This window comes from Rana temporaria, chromosome 3, assembly GCF_905171775.1.
Source record: "Rana temporaria chromosome 3, aRanTem1.1, whole genome shotgun sequence".
NCBI lineage: Eukaryota > Metazoa > Chordata > Amphibia > Anura > Ranidae > Rana > Rana temporaria.
In genome coordinates this window covers 369,980,132-370,002,606 of record NC_053491.1, presented here as the reverse complement: position 1 = coordinate 370,002,606, position 22,475 = coordinate 369,980,132, and the positions used below count along the sequence as shown (strand labels likewise).

Sequence of the window (22,475 nt, the reverse complement as noted above, 5' to 3'; positions counted from 1 at the left end):
GAACACTGTGGGCACAATGGGCCCTTCTTTGTCTTCTTGGTGGCAGCGGGACACTACTTGTGCTTGCCACCTCGCCAGCTTGAACTGCACTTATAGGACTCGCCACGTCACCACGTGATACTGCAGTGCTGGATGTACGACTAGGGTGTATTAGGCACGCTGGTGCTTGCCAGTTCACCAGAAGGATGAGCGAAACTAGCACTTTTCTCCTCAAAGCGAGAGCCCTGCGGTTCTTGCACCTCAACAGCAGCAGAAGAATGGGGTCGGGCATGCTTGACCTTGGCAGGGACCACAACTCGTCGTCAGTGCTATCTGTCATGGAGCCACTGTCGTCTACAGCAGTAGTCCCTAACCTTTTTGGCACTGGGGACCGACTGTGTGCAAGTAAATTGTGCCAAGGACCGGGGGGTCGGCGCAGGGGTAAGAGATTTTTTGCAGGCAATTTGTCAGGGCAATGGCTGGTGTTAGTGCTTTAATCATCCCAGCACCAGGGTTATTATGGTGTCAGGAAGATTGAAACGCATTATTTCTATCATTACATTGTAATATAAAATTAAATAGTTCCACTCACCATAAAGCCGAATCAGTGGGAGCCTTGAGAGTGTCACTTGCAACCATCGCTTGTCACGTCACCTGCCACCAGATGAGGATGTCACTTGACGCTATGTCTGCCACAAGATGAGGATGTCACTTGCCACTACGCCTGCCACCAGATGAGGATGTCACTTGCCACTATGTCTGCCACCAGATGAGGATGTCACTTGCCACTATATATGCCACCAGATGAGGATGTCACTTGCCACTATATATGCCACCAGATGAGGATGTCACTTGCCACTATGTCTGCCACCAGATGAGGATGTCGCTTGCCACTATGCCTGCCACCAGATGAGGATGTCGCTTGCCACTATGCCTGCCACCAGATGAGGATGTCACTTGCCACTATGTCTGCCACCAGATGAGGATGTCACTTGCCACTATATCATTAGACTAGATGATTCACTGCCACCGAATCCCTTGATCTCCTCCAATCTTCAGGGGGGTAACTTTCTCAATCGTCACCCCTGCCTCTCTGCTGGGTCCCTGGCTTTGCACTCAAGATTAGGGATGAGCCGAACACCCCCCCCCATTCGGTTCGCACCAGAACCGCCGAACGAACCGAACGTTCGCGCGAACATTTAGAACCCCATTGACGTCAATGGGACTAGAAAGTTCGAATTAAAAAGTGCTCATATGAAAGCCTAATATGCAAGTTATTGTCGGAAAACGGGTTTGGGAACCCGGGTCTTGCCCCAGGGAACATGTATCAATGGAAAAATAAGTGGCTTACCCAAAAAGTCGGTATGTTACTGGCCTCCTGTCTCTGAAGCTGTTTCACGATGGCCTCCATTTGCTGCTGGTGTCTCTGTTCCAAGTCTGCAATGCTCTCTTGGTGAGCTTGTTGTTGAGCTGCAAGGCTCCGCTGCAAACCTGCATTTGTCTGCTGTTGATTTGCATTTGCTATAGTCAGCTGCTTCAGTATCTCCTCCATTTTGGGTTTATTTTAACTGCCCGCATTCTCCACCATGTATAAGGGGTTTGCTCGGTAGCAGGGGTGTGGGACCTCCTGAGTAGGTTCACTACACACTGAACTATACAGAGAGGCAGGGTGGTTGAAAAACAAGGGTTATGGTTTATTTTTCCATATTGCTGGAAACAAGTGCAAGCGTCCAAACAGCATAAACAAAACAAAACATAAAAAAACCCCTAGCCACTTAGGCGTCTACCTTCACAACACAGGAACCTACCTATGGAGTCTGGCACAGCCTACTGCTGGGCAGACATTGCTGGTCTTCCAGCAGTAAACAATAGTCTTTTTGATTTATATCACACAGCAAAACGATCAACAACCACTTCACCTTCAGAAGTCTTCCTCCGCTCACTGCTCTCCTTAACTCAAAAAGCCTCCGGATGCAGCATTCAGTAGTAATCCTCTGGACAACTTATAGAGGCCTTAATTGCCTCATTCTGAACAGCTGACACTATCCAAAGTCCTTAAACTTTTCTGGCTACCTCTGCGGCCGACACCTGATAGTAATTGGTGAATTTTCTAAACAAGGCAGAAATGTATCTCCCGTCTGTGACAACACCCCCAGATTTACCTGACTTCCTGTCACATACCCCCCCTCTTGTTTCAACCCTAGGGTTGGGACACAGGTTGCCAGGCACGCATGCACTTGGGACAAACCATCTGCATTCCCCATTTTAATGCGTTACCACAAAACTAAATTCCTGAAGGGCCAGGAACCACCTATTTATTCTCCTATTGGTCTCCTTGTTTTGTGCCATCCACTTCAATGGGGCATGATCCGTCACCAGTTCAAACTGTCTACCCACAAGGTAGTACCGGAGAGAATCCAAAGCCCATTTCACCGCCAAACACTCTCTCAATGGTGGCATAATTCTCCTCATGGGCCTTCAACTTTCAGCTGAGGTAAAGAACAGGGTGTTCCTCCCCCTTGATAATCTCGGACAGTACAGCTCCTAACCCCACATTTGACGCATCTGTCTGAACCACAAAGTCCTGTGAAAAATCAGGCGAATTTAAAACTGGCTGACTACATAAGGCCTGTTTTAAAGCCTGAAAAGCTGTTTCTGCTTCGGGAGTCCATTTGGTCATGAGAGACTCCTTCCCTTTGGTCAAATTGGTCAGGGGAGCAGCCTGTGAGGCAAAATGGGGGACAAAATGGCGATAATAACCCGCGATCCCCAAAAATGCACAAACCTGTTTCTTATTGGTGGGACGTGGCCAATCCTGAATAGCCTCAACTTTGTTTATCTGGGGCTTGATTAGACCTCTTCCAATGGTATACCCCAGATACTTCGCCTCTTCTAACCCAAGGGTAAATTTTTTTGGATTGGCTGTAAACCCGGCTTCCCAGATGTAATCCAACACAGCCTGAACTTTTGGTAAGTGTGAGTCCCAATCCTCACTGTGGATGACCACATCATCGAGGTATGCAGCAGCATAGGCTCGATGAGGCCAAAGGGTCTTATCCATGGTGCTTGAAACGGGAGCATTTTGTAACCCAAAAGGCATCCTCCGATATTGGAAAGATCCTTCTGGAGTTACAAATGCTGTTTTTTCCCTGGCCAACTCTGAGAGAGGAATTTGCCAATAACCCTTGGTCAGGTCTAACGTCGTCATGTACCGGGCAGTGCCTAGGTGATCAATCAGTTCATCTATGCGGGGCATAGGATAGGTGTCAAACTTAGTGATTTTATCAAGGCGACGAAAATCATTACAAAACTGCCAACTTTCATCTGGTTTGGGTACTAAGACAATGGGACTGGACCAATCACTATTTGACTCTTCTATCACCCCTAGCTCAAGCATTTTTTTACTTCCTGGCGAATTGCTTCTCGCCGGGCTTCTGGAATTCGATAAGGCTTCAACTTGACCTTATCCCCTGGTGTGGGGATCCTGCCATGTTCAACTCCGGAGACCCAACCTGGCAAGTCTGAAAACTTCTCCCTATTTCAGAGCACAAACTCTTTAGCCTCCTGTTTTTGAGTTTTGGACAGAGTCTCTGCTATCCCAACTTCAGGGACAGCCAGATTAAACGGAGCAGAAGATCGGGTAGTCTTAGCAAACAAGGTTTCAACAAGTTCACATGATAGAGCTGCTCAGGTTTTTGTCTTCCCGGTTGGCTAATTTTATAATTCACCAACCCCATTTTCTACAACACTTCATAGGGACCCTGCCATTTGGCTAGGAATTTACTTTCAACCGTGGGGACCAACACCCTATCACCAGGTGCAAAGGAACGGACCTGGGCCCCATGATGGTAAATCCTTTGTTGAGCCAACTGGGCTTGGGCTAAATGTACCGTCACAATCAGCATCACTTGGGCAATTCTATCTTGCATTTGTGCCACATGTTAAATCACACTTCGATGAGGGGAACTTTCACTCTCCTATGTTTCCCTGGCAATGTCCAGTAGGTCCCAGGGGTGCCTCCCATACAGTAGCTCAAACGGAGAGAACCCTGTGGACGATTGGGGAACCTCTCTTATGGCAAACATCAGATAAGGGAGCAGATAATCCCAAATCTTTTCATCTTTATCCACCACCTTCCTCAACATTTGTTTTAAGGTTAACCAATCAGTGTGTTCACATGTATGATGCCATGTTGATAATAAAAAGAAGCCATGTGGGCCATAGCCCCCCTGTTGCTGGTGAATGCTGAAAGAGGTGAGATGTGAATCTTTTTGTCTGGTCCACATATTTCACCTTATAATTTGAATCAAACGGCAGAATGGAGTTAGCCCTGAGGTTGTATTGGGTCACTTTCAGCAGTTTACAAAGTTCTCTAGTCACCCTATACATAAACGGGGTGCCCTGGTCAGTTAGGACTTCCTTAGGGAGACCCACACGGCTGAAAACCTGAAATAACTCTTTAGCAATGGTTTTAGCAGAGGTGTTTCTGAGAGGAATCACTTCTGGGTAACGGGTGGCATAGTCCATTATTACCAAGATGTGCTGGTGCCCTCTAGTGGACTTCAGTAAGGGGCCAACCAAGTCCATGGCGATCCTCTCAAAAGGGACTTCAATAATGGGCAGAGGTACCAACGGACTGCGGAAATGTGGCATAGGTGCAGTAATCTGACACACTGGACAGGAAGAGGAGTACACTTCCACTTCCTTAGTGATCCCAGGCCAATAAAACCTCTGGGTGATTCTCTCCTGGGTTTTTTCTGCTCCCAAATGTCTCCCAAGAATGTGCCCATGGGCCAGTTCCAACACCATCTTGCGGTACGGTTTAGGCACTACCAGTTGCTCAATGGTGTCCTCTATACTCTGCATAAATTTTGGCCCTAGGTGTTGGTGTTGCCACAACACTGTAAGCCCTCACAGTTAGGGCCCTTTCACACTGGTGCGTTTTTGCCGCGTTTTTGCGTTAAAAATAGCGCTATTAAAACGCTCCCCATGCCCCTCTCCATTGAAATGAATTAAAAACGCGGTAAAATCGCAGTAAAAACGCAGTGTTTTACCGCTATTTTAACGCTCCGTTTTTACCGCGTTTTTACAGCGGTTTTTAATTCATTTCAATGGAGGGGGCATGCGGAGCGTTTTATGGGCGTTTTAATAACACTATTTTTACCGCAAAAACTCGGGAAAAACGCACCAGTGTGAAAGGGCCCAAACAACTTTGTGGTCATCAGACGTGCCAAAGGTCCTCTTGCAACTTCGTTGACAATTCTCAGCCTTCAGCTGGCAAAAACAAGTGCTGCCATTATTATGTCTAAGAAGCTGTTGATTCTATGTCACACGACCCATTTCATTCTACTGTAGATGCTAAATTGCTGCAAACCAATGATTTAGGATAATGACGATAATAAAAATAGTAATACTAATAATTGTTTTATCGTTTCACTAATTTACTTGAGAAGGTGACAGATTTATCTGTGCTCAGAGCTTAAACAATCTTTTCTTCCATTTTGTTTTTGGAACACAGAATATTTGACTGTAAATTTACAGTAACTGTTTGATTTGTCTGGGATGTCTTTCACAATTTTTTATAATTTGTCACTTGCAGGCAAGTCAGACAAGATGGCAGCAGAGAAAGATGACAATGAACAAAGTAACTTGAACACCAACCCCGCCTCCATGGAGCAAAATGAACTACCAGGCAATCAGAAAAGCTGGTGTTGTAGCATGTCGAAGGTAAAGCTATATCTACAGAAACACATTTAAATCACACCAACAGAAAAAAAACAGCATTGTTTGTCCTCAGAAATTTTAGCACAGCTTCACAGCCAACAGCCTACTAGTAACCATTGTCAGAGTGAAACACGCTGGGGGCTTGGCCTGATTGGAGTCCAGGCTGAGGTTGCCACTTTTGTCTCTTGAACCAGTGACACTGTGTTGGGCAGAGCATGATGAGGTTTCACATTAGTTCCTTATCAAATCTGCTCTCACCTTGTAATGATGTACAAATGAAGGGAAAAAGTCTGGACAGCCGCACTCCAAAGAATGTTCCTTTTATTGTAAAAATAAAATCACAGCATACATGCCACAGCAAACCAGGTACAAGCTGACGCGTTTCGCATTAAACCATAGCACTTTATCATAGCTTAAGCTCATAAGCTATGAGTAAACCCTAAGTTTTAGTGCGAAACACGTCAGCTTGTACCTGGTTTGCTGTGGCATGTATGCTGTGATTTTATTTTTACAATAAAAGGAACATTCTTTGGAGTGCGGCTGTCCAGACTTTTTCCCTTCATTTTTACATCATTACAGTATATGCATCGCCAGCACCCGTGGCTTTGGATCCCGTAAAAAAGGTTCACCAGTTACATCTTCTACCCTGAGTGGGGACTCCCTTTCTCTGCTCTCACCTGAGAGCAGACAGTGGATGGATTCTATAGCCAATAGCAGGTTCTTTATTGGCTAAGGATCTGCCCACTTCCTGCTGTCAACCACAAAGGGAGTGGACCTTATGAGGAACTAATGTCTCTGAATCCCCATCAGGCTCCACTCCCCAGGCACAAACGTCTCCACCACTGTGCATTTTGACAGGTGCAGCAGCAGAGAGGAAACAAAACTGCACTGAATCTGGAGTGTTCGTATGGACATTATGACCTCAGTGTGCCTTCATAATTAGTGTATAAATGATGAGTGAAAATTGCTGCTTGAGCATCCCACATGGTTTTGAATTTAGGAGTGCTTCACTTGGTTTCATAAGAAGCGGCCTTTGGAAAAGAATGCAAAAAATCCTGTAGACCTGAATCTATAATCCCTGTAAAATAGGACATGACCACCATGTATGGTAGTAAATAGAAAACTGTGCAGCACTAATAATTAGACATTATAAAATACAATGCCATTGTGTGACAAAACACGTAGGGCGGAGCCTGACGTGACATCTGCTGTCACCACGTACAGCGGTTGTGGCCTGTTTACTGGAGCTTGTTTTTTATCCTACTACTTATGATAAACGGTACCTTTCTATATTTTGTGAGGACATAGTTTAATGTTTTTATCAAAGGAGTCTTAAATTACTACACCATGAGGCTATACTTTCTTCTCTATTTCCCATTGAGTTTGGCATTTGTAAAGGGAGAAGTGATATTTGCCTGGGCTGTTTGGGACTGTTCGCACAAATGAAAATGACCACGCAATTTCTGATGGTAATTTTATGTGGTAAACAGTACGGGCTAGATTCACATACCTCGGCGCATCTTTACGCGGGCGTAGCGCATCGCATTTACACTACGCCGTCGAAACTTAGAGAGGCAAGCAGCCTATTCAGCAAGCAAATGCGCGCTGCGATACGCCATCGTAACTTAAATTAGATGGCGTAAGCCGACGTAATTCAAAGTGGGAAGGAGGTGGGCGTGATCCATTTAAATGAAGCGTGACCCCATGCAAATGAAGGGCCGAACGAACGGCGCATGCGCCATCACGTGATAGCATGTCCCGCGCCCCACTGCGCATGCGCACAACTATGCCTATCGTATCCCCCGAGATAAGCCGGCCCACCGTTTAAACCCCAGGGTATAAAGATGCCCAGACATGCGCCCGTCCATCGCAAAAGTACACCAGCAGCTTTAGTTGGTTTGGTGTGGCTACTTTTGTGTTGTTTTTTTTTTAAAAAACATGTCTGAAGCAGCAGTGCCTAAAGAAAGGAGGCTTAAAAACGTTTCCAGAGAGGAGAGGGCGATAATTATCAATGCCATGGCAAGGCACAACAAGCACCTCCATGGTTCGGAAAGTGGCACGACCAGCAAGGTCCGTAAGGATCAGATCCTTGCTGAGATAGCAGCGGAGGTCAGTGCCCTTGGCCATGAGGAATGGACCCCAGAAAAAATCGCGAAAAAAATCAATGACCTGCGGCGTCTCGTCAAGGAGGTGGCAAAGATGAACAGGCACAGAAGGGGCACCAGAGGTGGACCAGCCCTGAACACCTGATGAGCAGGTCATAGCCAGGTGCTTGGAGAGGGAGCAGGTGGAGGGCCTGGAGGGCTTCGAGTCTGTTGATCAGCCCTTGAGGACAGGTGAGTGTGTTTTATCTTTTATCTGGTGTGTAGCATGTGTGGGGGGGGGGGGGGAGGGAATATGTGACAAGTGTGTGGGTCCTCCAACATGTGAATGTTTTGTGTCATCCACAGATGAGCAGGATGAAGCGGGCCCATCCTCGGCTGCTGGACGACCAACCCCATCCCTTGATGCCAGTGTCCACACCTCTCCTTTAGAGGAAGTAGAGAAGGAGCACGGGGACCTGGAGGATGGCATTGGGGGACAAGACCACCATCGCAGGAACCTCCCATACCACCACCTCCATAGGGGATAGCCCCCCAAGGGCCTCCAACTTCAGGGGAAGCCCCCCAAGGTCCTCCTCAAATGTGGGTAGCCCCCCAAGGCCCTCCTCAAATGTGGGAAGCCCCCCAAGGGCCTCCACCATTTTGGGAAGCCCCTCCTCCTCCTCCATAAGGGAAGTACCCTCAAGGGCATCCCCATACAGTAGGCCCCAAGCCACACCTGCACCCAGGAAGGCTTCTAGGAAGACGAGGGGTGATCCAGAGTGCCTAGAAGCCACTTTATCAAGGGACCAGGCCAGGCAGACCCACCATGTTGGTTCTGTGGCGTGTGATATGCACCGGGTGGCAGCCAGCCTGGCCTCCTTGCAGCAGACCCAGGCTGCTTACACTGCCGCCATGACAGAAAATGTGCAGGAGGTCAGTGTCAACAGCAGTGCACTGGTGACCTGCATGAGTGAGCTGGAGGCCACAAATTCAGTCCTTGCGGCAGAAGTGAGGAGCCTGGCAGTGGCCATGCAGGCCAATACAGCAGCCACTGAGGCGGTGGGGACTCAGACAAATGCGGTCCTCACCCGCATAGCCGTGGCTTTGGAGGGAATCCAGGCAGCCAGGGAGAGACCGGGGGATGTTCCTCCTCCCAATGACCCACCCCCCCACCCGCGGCTGCCCCCAGGCAACAGAGGGTCAGGAGCCTGGGCACTAGGCGTAGTCCACGTCAGGCCAGATGAGTGCCAGTTTAATTTTTTTTAATGTACTCGATATGAGTGTTATTATTTTGTCTACTCATGATATGAGTGTTATTATTTTATTTGTATACTCATGATATGAGTCTTATTATTTTATTTGTATACTCATGATATGAGTCTTATTTTTATTTTGGGGTAAATTAATATACAGCAACATAATTGGAGCCTTGACGTGGCGTTGCTGCTCTTTAGTACCGTGTGCTGTACTTCGGTCTAATCCAATTTAATGGGGTTGTGGGGGGGGGGGGGTGTGTGCTAGGGACCACAGTGGTGTGCATGCGTGCATTCTCATTGTGACATGATGAATGTGTGTGTTTAACGTGAAAATAAGCCTACCACGAGGCATCCCCTGACTGCTCTTCCCTCAGCAGACGGGGGACCCTCGGGCAGGGGGGGATTATGTGGTTCGGGGGTCAGGTCATCACGTAGGTCAATCTGCAGGCCCCTTCTCACTGCGAAGTTGTGCAGAATGCAACATGCACCGATGATCTGGCACACAAAGTTTGGGGAATACAACAGGGTACCCCCAGACTTATCCAGGCATCGGAAACGGGACTTCAGGAGGCCAAATGTGCGTTCCACCACTCCACGGGTACGTGCGTGAGCTTCATTGTATTTTCTCTCTCCTGGGGTTTCCGGATTCCGGAATGGGGTCATGAGATGGGGTCCCAGTGCATATGCAGAGTCACCTGGAAGGGAAAAGACAGGAGAATGTTAGTCATGCATGTGCCCCTCGTGATGTCGGCATCATGGGGGGGGGGCAGTCATGCCTGACACCCATGTCACTCACCAACCAGCCAGCTGTCTCCATACACGTTCTGTTCAAATTGTGTTGGGATGTCGCTTTGACGGTATATGAAGCTGTCATGGCTGGACCCGGGGTGTTTGGCACAGACATGCCATATGAGGTATTGGGCATCGGCTATCACCTGTACATTGATGGAATGCCAATGCTTCCGATTGTGGTACATGTGCTCTGCATTACGGGGGGGGGCTGTAGTGCCACATGTGTGCAATCAATGGCCCCGATGGTGCGTGGGAATCTGGCAATTTTGTAGAAATCTGTCCTTGTCTTCACCTGCTGGACCTCCTGGGTGGGTCTGAAGATGTGGTGTGCCATGCGTCTCAGGATTGCGGGGACAACCTGGTGCACACATCTGCTCATGGTGGATTGTGACATCCCAGCCATATTTCCACTTGTTCTTTGAAAAGATCCAGTGGCCAGGAAATGCAGTGTTGCCATGACCTTGAGCAGTGGCGGTGACTTGTCCTCAATGTTCCCCTATGGGGGAAGTTCCTCCACTGACTGCGCAGGCGCAAACTTCCCGACGGAAATCCCTGAACCTCGCCCGGCATCCAGGCTCATTCTTTAACATCCCCGTGGATTGGAGGATGTTAAAAAAAGAGCCAGGAGGCCGAGCGAGCGAAGCGAGCCGTCCGAGCGCAGCGAGGATGTGAGGCCGACTGGCCACTTACCTCAAAATCCACGTCGCCCTGGATGCCGGCCGCCGTTCGGGGATTTCCGTCAGCAAGTTTGCACCTGCGCAGTGCTTGAAGGAACTTTCCCGATGGCTGGAACCATCTCAGCGCATCAGTTCGCGCATGCGCTGGAACTTCCATGATACATGGAACCAGCACGTCAGATCAGCGGCACTGCTTGTGAGCGTTGTGTGTTGCTGGTGATGTCATCCTGCAGGGTTCTGACTATTTCCAGGATGGCATCAGTGTCAAATCTGAACAAGCGATACACCTCCGATTCCACCATGGCAAAGAGGTCCATGCGCTTTCGGTATGTCCTCTCCTGTGCCCTCCTCCTCCTCCTACGTGCCCGTAGACGCAGTAGTGCTATGACCACTATGCAAAAGAAAGGACATGTGGCGCACGATCCAATAGAGCAAACAAAATAAACTGAGGTATATGAAAGTCTAATAAGGAAGTCCAATAATACTAATAATGTCCATGAGAGTCCTGGATTAAAAACTGTGGTATAAATGGCTGTGGAGGACACTTAGCGGCAGCACCTGAAGCAGAAGCAATGCTCTGAGAGGTTAAAAAAGAAGAAAGGGACAAGATGCGCCAATCTGAGTGCAGTGAGCCCAAATTTAATTGATGAAACAAATAATATACATATAAAATGCCTACTCACAGACGAAGGTAGTTGGTAGGCAAAAGATCAGGATGGGGGGTGCAGATGATCAACGATGAGATGCATAGCCTGGAGTCATACGGTGGTATCGACTTGCGGGCATCCAAAATACAAGCTGCAGCAAGCTGATGTTGATCGGTGTCCGGGGACAGGAACACCGAAGAGCCACAGAGGATGCGGCGTGCGCTTCACCGTGGAGCGCAGCGTCCCGTCGTTGCACCGGAAGTGACGTGGAGGTCCGGGCCAGCCAATGGGATTACGCGTTTCACAGCGTCAGAACACCGTATTCTTTTTGGCAAAAATTTGAAACCAGGGTTCTTAATTCTCCGTCCGTACTCCTCAGCTCGCGCCTCGCTCCACTACCAAGCCAGAGCCGCATCCTCTGTGGCTCTTCGGTGTTCCTGTCCCCGGGCACCGATCAACATCAGCTTGCTGCAGCTTGTATTTTGGATGCCCGCAAGTCGAGACCACCGTATGACTCCAGGCTATGCATCTCATCGTTGATCATCTGCACCCCCCATCCTGATCTTTTGCCTACCATCTACCTTCGTCTGTGAGTAGGCATTTTATATGTATATTATTTGTTTCATCAATTAAATTTGGGCTCACTGCACTCAGATTGGCGCATCTTGTCCCTTTCTTCTTTTTTAGTGCTATGACCACGGCTGCCCCTGGCATGTTGGCACACAGATGTGTTGTCCTGCAAGTGTGTGTGCTCAGGTCGTCTGTCACGCTGCTGCTGCTGTTGCTGCTCTCCAGCTGACCTGGTGCAAAATTACCCCTGCTTTTATGAGGGGTAACTTTAGACCGGGCGTGCAGCTTACGCGCACCGCGCGTAGCCTACGCCGGACAATTGTACGCATGTGAATCGGCATATCTCCCTCATTTGCATAATTGAATAGGAAATCAATGGGAACAAAATATGCGCCCAGTCGAAATACGCGCCTAAGTTACGCTGGCGGAAAAGAGTTACACCGGACGGGTGAAGCCAATTTTCACGCGGATCTGCTTCTGTGGGTACGGCGCATAGATACGACGGCGCACATTTACATTTCCGCCGGCGCATCTCGAGATACACCGTCGTATCTCTCTGTGAATCTGGCCCTACATGTTTCTTTTCTTGTCCCAGGTGGAGTTGTTCAAAACTCTGTGATGATGTTTCTGCACTAAAAAATCGTGGTTAAAGCGGGAGTTCTCCCATAAATGTTTTTTTTTACTTCGATTCCCTTAGATTGATGCTCGTTGTGTCTAGGGGAATCGGCTAGTTGTTTTAAAACCCGAGCAGTACTTACCGTTGTAGAGGGCGATCTTCTCCGCCACTTCCGGGTATGGGTCTTTGGGACTGGGCGTTCCTTCTTGATTGACAGTCTTCCAACAGGCTTCCGACGGTCGCATCCATCGCGTCACGAGTAGCCGAAAGAAGCCGAGCGTTGGTGCGGATCTATACTGCGCCTGCGCACCGACGTTCGGCTACTTTCGGAAAATCGTGACGCGATGGATGCGACCGTCGGAAGCCTGTCGGAAGACTGTCAATCAAGAAGGAACGCCCAGTCCCGCAGCCCATACCCGAAAGTGGCGGAGAAGATCGCTCTCTAAAAAGGTAAGTACAGGTTCGATTTTAAAACAACTAGCCGATTCCCCTAGACTAAATGAGCATCACTCTAAGGGTAAAAACAGCATTTTAGCGGTGAACCTCCGCTTTAATGGCACCTGATTTTAAAGTGATTGCATATCTTCTTTTATAGGAATTTTCACTTGTATCTTAGTTTGTGTCCTCTAATTATCAGCTCTGCACAGTTTTCTAATTACTGTACCTTGAAATTTGCTGTCAACAAATTGTTGTGCTGGATGCTTTTCTTAAGTGTGAGATTAATTGCCGAAGTGCAGGAAACATAATTTTTATTATATACCATGTAAGATAGAATATGCCCAGTTCTGAACAGTCACGAAAGCATGGGTGGCCAACCTGGTATTGAATTGGCTTATCAATGAAGTACCATATACCATATAATATTTGAGTAGTACTTTGTAGTTGGTCTCTACAGTCAATGGCCCAGATTCAGGTACGACTTGCGCGGGAGCAAGTGTGATTTGCGCCGCGCAAGTACGGATTTGCTCCCAGGCAAATTTGCCGGTGACCCAGAAAGCAAGCTAAGCCTGAAATGTGCCATTTTTGCACGGAGGCAGTTTCTCTGCCCCGGCGCAATTAAGGGGCAATTTTGCTCAGGGAGCAACTTGCGCTCTCATGGTTTTCCCTCAGCAAATATGCAAATGAGGAACTGCCACTGATTCATAAACTTGTGCGTGTGAGGAGCATTTTGCTCCCAAAGCGTGCAAGCTGCTTGGCCGGGGCAAATTTTCACTTTATAAAAGCAGGGGCAAGTTAGCAACAGATGGCCACAGGTCAGCTGGAGAGCAACTACAGCACTCCTCACCGTGTGTAGGGACTACAAACAAGAAAAAAAAAAAAACTTTGAGCATAAACTAAATATAGAAAAGCTCCTAATCTGAGCAAAAAAAAATATCCCCAAAAAAAAAATATATAAGCATAATCAAAATAAATAGAAAAAGCTCATTATATGAGCAGCAAGGGATAGGTAAAAAATACAAAAAATAAAAGGAAAATATATATTTATTTATTTTTGGACATCCTTGTGTCAAGGGTGCCCCGGCTCTGGCTCCTCAGTCTGCGTGGTTGAGCCTGTGGTGGGGATGGAGCATGGGGTGGGGATGGAGGGGGGGGGAGGAGCATCAACCCCTACTTCCTCACTCCTGGCAGGTGGTGCCTGCATGCCCTCCATGGCATTGGCCAGGCGGGTGAGCACGCTGTTGGTTTGGGCCAACATCCGCAGCTGCCGGGTGGTATTGGTCCTCTGCTGCCGCCGGGTTAATCTCCCCTCCTCCCGCACAGCAGCAGTGTTGGCCTCCACCGCACCTGCCAACCTGCTCACCTCCGCTGTTAGCAAAGCGATGGCGCCCTGCTGCTCGACCATGCAGGTGACCATGGCTCCACAGTTGGCACTGACTTCCTCCAAGCTCTCAGTATCTCGTATCCCCCGGTCAGCATGCAGGGTGAGGGCCTGCTGCAGAGAGGAGGAGGAGGATGCCAGGCTGTCTGCCACCCACCTCAAGTCTCCCACCATGTCCCCTATATGGCGGGTCTGCCGGGCCTGCTCCTCCTGCAGACCTTCACGGAGGCTGGAGGGTACACCCCTCGTTTTACATAGAGCCTTCCTTGGAGGAGAGGCTGGGGCACGAACTGAGGGAGAAGAAGGGGAGTGGGCCACACTGGAGGGAGGGACACTGGAGGGGGGGACACTGGAGGGGGGGACACTGGAGGGGCTTGCCCTGGAGGGGGATGACGTTATGGTCGGGGGGGTGGTGGGGAGGTCAGGGATGGTGGGATCCTCCTGGAGGTACACAGATTCATCCAGGTTGAGGATAATGGACTCCTCCACCACTTCCTCCTCCCTAGATGGACTCTGGCCGATATCCTCCTCCACCAACATGCCCAGTATCTGCAGGGGGCCTGACTGGACCCCATGATGTTCTGGGGATGGCGTGGGTCGCCCTACAGCCGACGATGGCCCAGCCTCATCATCAACATCTGTGGATGACACAAAAAAAATATGTTGCTGGAGCAACACACTTATCACATGTTCCCTTCTACCCCCTCCCATGATACACAGCAGATATGAGAAACAAAAATTTTACATCTTCCCTTCTACCCCCTCATATGTTCCCTTCTACCCCCTCCCATGATACACAGCAAATATGAGAAATAAAAACTTTTTACATCTTCCCTTCTACCCCCTCATATGTTCCCTTCTACCCCCTCCCATGATACACAGCAGATATGAGAAATAAAAACTTTTTACATCTTCCCTTCTACCCCCTCATATGTTCACTTCTACCCCCTCCCATGATACACAGCAAATATGAAAACAAAAAACTTACCAGTCCCCAAGTCCCCAACAGTGGAGTCGTAGCCTGGGACTCCCTCCACCTGCTCCAGCGCTAGACTTTGCGCGATCACCTCCTCATCAGGATTTAGACGGATCTTGCAGGGTGGTCCTCCTCCCGTGCCACTCGTATGCTTGCGGATAAGCACGAGCTTATCCCGGACCCTACGCCGCATGTCATTCAACTTCTTTTGAATGTCCTCCCACGTCCTTTCTTCATTACCCAGGGCATTTATGTCCAGGGTAATGCCATCATAGATAGCCCTCCTTTGGGCTACAGTGGAGTGCTGCCGCTGGGCACCATACAGCACATCACTATGGCGCGTGAGTGCCGCAAGAAGTATCTCCATCTCTGAAGCTATAAAATTAGCTTTTCTTTTTTTTTTTCATGAGGAGGTGCCATATCAGCAAAAAGGGCAAAATTACCTTGCTCAGGGGGGGGAGGGGGGGGGGAAGCAGGATGTAATTTTGCACAGGACCTGCGCAGGTCTGCCCCTATTTATTTGCTCAGTGCAAGCAGCTGGGCAGAATTTGCCCTGAAAATAGGAGCAAACCACTGCTGAGTGGAAAAAAAGATCATTTGCATAGGGTACACCCACTTTCACTTGCGCTGCCTTACGCCCTGATTTTTGCCTTACAAAGGAGCAAGTTAGCAGACAAAAGGAATCCTGATTCAGGTGGCAATCTTTCCAATTTGCCCCAGCGCAGAGCAAATCAGCTGCTCTTCACATGTGCAACTAATGGGCAAATCTACCTGAATCTGGGCCAATGCGTTTTGTCATAATGGTTTAGTAGTACTTCAGATGTTTAGCCATTGTATTTCAACTCGATCTCTGTAAAGGAATTATTTGTTTGCTTTAGTTTTGGATGGAATGGGGAAGGATAAGAAGCCCTGTCAGGTTTTTATTCATGTTTTTGTTCCCGCTGGGGAAATTAAGCTCATTTATCCTGGTGGTGTCACTGAGATAGAACAATGGAAAATCCAAAAATCTTGAGTTTTCACTACAGCAGGAATAGAGAGGAAATCCTCCAATGGGGACAACTGTTTCCTAATCTATACAAGGATCTCCTGCTCCATTTTTGTAAATACTGTGTGTGTATATATATATATATATATATATATATATATATATATATATATATATATATATATATATAATTTTTTCCTGTCATGATGTCTCGTCCACCTTTGTACATAGTTCTGTGTTCCTTACACATTAGACCTACACATATATTGGAATGGAGCTCAGAGGTTGGAGGTTCAAGAGTTTGTTTGACTTAGATATGATGAAGAGGTAGGATGTAGATCAGGATAATAATTAATTTGTCAGGGGGCAGATAATGTGTCATTTTCTACAAAATAAATGCATTGATTACTTCAATCTGCCCTCTGCCATAACACTGCCAATAGAGGAAGTAAAGGATCGACTCTACCACTTTATGTATCATGGGGTAACTACAGGGTGCAACTGTCCAGGGGCTCAGGAGGGCCCAGCATGACTGCAGGAAGAAAAGTGAGACTACACACGTGTAGCTTTTTAAGTAGTTAGAGTGGGAATGCTCCACCTTGTATGTCATGTCAGCCTCGTACACACGATCGGTTTTCGTGACAGGAAAAGTGCGATGTGAGGTTTTTGTCAGGAAAACCGACCGTGTGTATGCTCCATCACCCTTTTTCTGTCAGGTATCCTGCCAAGAAAAGATTGAGAGCAGGATCTCAATTTTCATGACAGGAAAAAATCCTATCATGAATCGCGTTTATCTGTATGCAATTACGACGCACAAAAAAACATTTTCTTTCTGTGAATAATAAATGTGGCGATAACCCACAAGTACACAAGTCTCCCTTATCCGTTCAGAGGCTGCCAGTCCTGGTTCCAACTCCAGCGCCGGCAAAATGTAGGCTCAGTTCAGGGGTGTCTTTTGAAGCATTCAAACAGGTCTTTGAGGACAGATTCTCAAAGTTGTGTTTCAACAGTACTGGGCCATTCAGTAGCAGCCTCAAAGTAATGCTGGAAGTATAGGGGACAGCCAGCTAGTCTGAGACTGAAAAGCCTCATACACACGATCGGATTTTCCGACGGGAATTGTGTGTTGTGAGACTGTTGGCCTAAAATCCGACCATACGCTACATCGGACAATTGTTGTCGTATTTTCAACGGACAAATGTTGGATGGCAAGCTTTTAAATTTTCCGCGGACAACGGTCTGTTGACAGATTTTGCAATCGTGTGTACACAAGTCCGTCAGACATAAGTCCAAAGTACAAACATGCACGTTCGAAATCAATGCTCACCAAACACGACATTAGCAGAAGGTGCTCAAAGGGTGGCGCTCAAGAGCTGTAATTTCACATAGTACGTCACTACGTTCGTGTTTGTTGGCTGACAATTGTATGCCGTTTGTATGCAAGACAAGTTCCTGGCCAACGCCCTTCGGACCAAAGTCTGACTCTTTGTATACAGAAAATCAAATTGTGTGTACGATTCATTGGAGTAGTCACAGTCTTTGTAGTATTCTCTGGCATTTAACTCACAAGATCATCTGGCGCTCTAGGCAAAAGATCCTACTCACAATGTCCAGAGACAGCTTCCCTGTAACACTCTTCAGGGATAAACCTGACCAGACCTAGAAAACAAATTGCAGCTCTGCCGAGTACAGCAGACGCAAAAACGACATTCATTTAACCTAGCGCAGGGTGCTACATAAAATACACAGAAAAATAAGAAAGGAAAACTTCATCACAAAGGAAATTGGAAAGTTCTTTTTTTTTTCAGGCAAATTTTGCCTAAGCAGAAAATATGGGAAAATTAGAGGCTGTTTGTCAAAATTGCTGCAAATCTGAAAATCCAGAATTTTTCTGTGAAATAAGTTTTGTTGTAATCACTCAGCTTCTTCCAAATTTCTGGCAGTGATATTAAGGCCCTTTTACACTGAGGAGTTTTTCCAGGCGGTTTAGCGCTAAAAATAGTGCCTTAATACGGCCTGAAAAACTCTTGCACTGCATTCTCAAAGGGCTTTCACACTGAGGCGATGTGCTGGTTGGAGGGAAAAAATTCTCCTGCAAGCAGCATCTTTGGAGCGGTGAGAGGAACATTGTGTATACCGCTCCTTCCAGTGGTGGCCCGTCCATAGGGACGCACGGGCGCCGCCCCCCCTCCCACAGTCACAAAAAAAAAAAACGGGCCCTTTAAGAACTTTTATTCGGCTAAAATGTAATTTTGACATTTTAGCCGCAGTTCTGGCGGCCGTCTATAGAGGGCGCTGCAGCGCCACCCCCTCTCGCAAATAACACACATTCGTGCATAAATGCACAAATGTATGTTATTGTTGGTTGCCAGCGCTGCCTGGTCTATTCAGATAACCGGATGCGGGACGCCGGTTACCCGAATAGCGGCAGCTGGTTGGCTGAGGGGAACTGTCTATCAAAGCCAGCGGCTCTGATAGGCTTTTCTCCGGCTCTCAGCTGTCTATACTCTGAGCGCAGGCAATCTGCGCTCATTGTATAAGACAAACGGCCGTTTCAGCCAATCAGGTTCCCGGATTCTGGTTATCAGGAACCTGATTGGCTGAAGCTTCACCACAGCGGCAGAAGACATCGAGGGAGCACATGGAATCCTCAGGTAAGTGCTTTTTACGGGGAAAGGGGCACAGTGACATCATGGGGCACAGTGGTGACAAAGGGCACAGAGGTGACAATTGGCACAGTGGCATCATGGGGCACAGTGGTGACAAAGGGCACAGAGGTGACAATTGGCACAGTGGCATCATGGGGCACAGTGGTGAGTGACAATGGGCACAGTGGCATCATGGGGCACAGTGGTGACAATGGGCACAGTGGCATCATGGGGCACAGTGGTGACAATGGGTACAGTGGCATCATGGGGCACAGTGGTGACAATGGGCACAGTGGCATCATGGGGCACAGTGGTGACAATTAAAGGGCACAGTGGTGACAATTGGCACAGTGGCAACAGTTGAGGGGCACAGTGGCTGCGTTTGATGGCATGGCACAGTGGTGACAATTGATGGCACAGTGACTGCGTTTGATGGTATGGCACAGTGGTGGCAATTGATGGCACAGTGGCTGCGTTTGATGGCATGGCACAGTGGTGACAATTGATGGCACAGTTGCTGTGTTGCATGGCACAGTGGTGACAATTGATGGCACAGTGGCTGCGTTTGATGGCATGGCACAGTGGTGACAATTGATGGCACAGTGGTTGCGTTTGATGGCATGGCACAGTGGTGACAATTGATGGCACAGTGGCTGCGTTTGATGGCATGGCACAGTGGTGACAATTGATGGCACAGTGGCTGCGTTTGATGGCATGGCACAGTGGTGACAATTGATGGCACAGTTGCTGTTTGATGGCATGGCACAGTGGTGACAATTGATGGCACAGTTGCTGTGTTTGATGGCATGGCACAGTGGTGACAATTGATGGCACAGTTGCTGTGTTTGATAGCATGGCACAGTGGTGACAATTGATGGCACAGTGGCTGCGTTTGATGGCATGGCACAGTGGTGACAATTGATGGCACAGTGGCTGCGTTTGATGGCACAGTTGCTGTTTGATGGCATGGCACAGTGGTGACAATTGATGGCACAGTGGATGCGTTTGATGGCATGGCACAGTGGTGACAATTGATGGCACAGTTGCTGTGTTTGATGGCATGGCACAGTGGTGACAATTGATGGCACAGTGGCTGCATTTGGTGGCATGGCACAGTTGCTGCGTTTGATGGCACAGTGGCTGCATGTGATGGGCACAGTGAGGCTGCAAAAATTTTGAGCACCAGCCGCCACTGGCTCCTTCCCATTGAAAACAATGGGACACCGCGGTAATACTGCCCCCAATGCGCCTCTGGAGAGGCGCATTGCGGGCGGTATTAACCCTTTTTCGGCTACTAGCGGGGTTTAATACCGCACCGCTAGCATCCGAATTCCGCGGCAGTTCCAACGGTATAGCGCCGCTATTTTTAGCGGCGCTATACCGCCACCGCATGTCCTGTCCCAGTGTGAAAGAGGCCTAATACTTACCAACTTGATGACAGTTTATTCACAACTCCTATCGGAATATATAGTAAATGTTCCATCATCTTTTATATTTCAGGTGTTCCTGGCTGCCCTTTCCTTCACATACTTTGCAAAAGCATTTTCCGGGAGTTACATGAAAAGTTCTATTACACAGATTGAGCGCCGCTTTGACCTTTCCTCCTCCACGGTTGGAATGGTGGATGGAAGTTTTGAAATAGGTAACTATCTGATTGTGGGGGGATTATTTTTAATGATTTGCACTTTAATGCTGTGCTAATCCCTCCTGTCTTCTGCCAACAGGAAATTTACTGGTGATCGCCATTGTCAGCTATTTCGGGGCCAAGCTTCACCGACCACGGATCATCGCAGCAGGCTGTCTTTTGATGTCACTGGGGAGTTTCGTTATTACCATGCCGCACTTCTTCATGGGACCGTATGTGATAACCAGCATAGGTCTACGTGGTGTGCGATAGGGGTCATTTTCATCAGGAAGGGGGTAACAGATATCTCTGATTTCACAGGTATAAATATGAATCTACATGGACTCATCCCACATTGTCGCTCAGCAATATCACTGGGAGCGTTTCACCGTGTACGGCCACTCAGATTCCTCCAAATATGGGTAAGAAATCCAGTGGCGTAGCGTGGGTTGTTGGTACACGGGGCAAGGCAAGTAATTTGCACCCTCTAACCTGCAAACTTTTAGCACTACCTTCCCTTCCTACAATAGTACTAACCAGTCTGATTCCTACACTGACCACTACACTAACCTACCTGACCTCCCTGATTTCTACACTGACCACTACACTACCCACTACACCACACTGACCACTGATCACTGCACCGCACTGACCACCGCACTGCACTGACCACCGCACCACACTGACTGACCACCGCACCACACTGACTGACCACCGCAACACTACACTAACCCACACTGACCACTACCCCACACTGACCACCGCACCGACCACCGCCCCACACTGACCACTACACCACACTGACCGCCGCACCACACTGACCATTACACTACCCCACACTGACCACTACACCATGCTGACCACTACCCTACCAACTAAACTGCACTACACTACCCTAACCTACCTATAGTATTCCTATACTAACCACTACACAGCGTGACTCTAAGGCCCCGTACACACGACCAAACATGTATGCTGAAACTGGTCCGCGGACCAGTTTCAGCATACATGTTTGGTCGTGTGTAGGCGCGAGCGGGCAGATTTCCAGCAAACATTTGTCCGCCGGGCCTTTTCCAGGCAGACAAATATTCCTGGACGTGTTTTAAAACTGTCCGCTGGAATCCTGCCCGCTCGGACATGTACGGTCGTCAGTACAGACCTACCGTACATGTCCGAGCGCCCGCCGTCCCTCGCATGCGTCGAATGAGTTCGACGCATGCGTGGAAGCATTTAAATGGCAGGCCCGCCCACGTCGCCGTGTCATCGTCGCGGCGGCGACGCGGCCACGCCCCGCGTATTGTTTACGCGCGGACTTCTGTACGATGGTTAGTACAGCCATCGTACAGAAGCCCTCGGGCAGACATGTACGGTGAAAACGGTCCGACGGACCGGTTTCATCGTACATGTTTGCTCGTTAGTACCCGGCCTAACTGCTTGTTTACTCTATCTCTGGGTGGCTGCTTCCACAACCCAGACCATGTGCACTTCCCCCAGGACAGCAACATGACTCATCTCTCACAAGGGAGTCTCACCTGTGTTTTATTTTCCATCCCTGATTGACCTGCATCAAAACTCTGCTAAACTAGACAGACTGGCTGCCACAATGGGTAAATGATTGGAGACCATAGACATGGTACAGGAGACAGTCAGAGACTGCAGACACAGTACAGGAGATGATCAGAGACTGCAGACATAGTACAGGAGATGGTCAGAGACTGCAGACATGATATAGGAGACGGCCAGAGACTGCAGTACAGGAGATGGTCCATTAGACCCCTTTCACACTGGAGGCATTTTTCAGGCGATTAGCGTTAAAAATAGCACCTGAAAAAAGCCTCATCTGCTATCCCAGTGTGAGAGCTTGAGTGCTTTCACACTGGGGCGGTACACTGGCAGGACGTCAAAAAAATTCCTTCAAGTAGCTTCTTTGAGGCGCTCTAGGAGCGGTGTATACATCGCTCCTAAAGCACCCCTGCCTATTGAAATCAATGGGCAGTGCCTGCAAAGCGCTTCGGCACTGGCCCCTTTGAACCCTTTATTTGGTCGCTAGTGGGGGTAAAATGTACATCTAAATTGGC

General features: G+C 48.5%; 1 protein-coding gene across 1 annotated transcript in view; it reads left to right on the top strand.

The window, feature by feature from the left end:
• LOC120930503 (solute carrier organic anion transporter family member 1C1-like) overlaps positions 1-22,475 on the top strand; it is a 162,970-nt gene that overhangs the window by 35,532 nt on the left and 104,963 nt on the right. The window contains exons 3-6 of the mRNA XM_040341681.1: positions 5,579-5,706; positions 20,274-20,415; positions 20,498-20,630; positions 20,719-20,836. Coding sequence (XP_040197615.1) covers positions 5,579-5,706; positions 20,274-20,415; positions 20,498-20,630; positions 20,719-20,836 — 521 coding nt within the window. The remainder of the gene's footprint in view (positions 1-5,578; positions 5,707-20,273; positions 20,416-20,497; positions 20,631-20,718; positions 20,837-22,475) is intronic.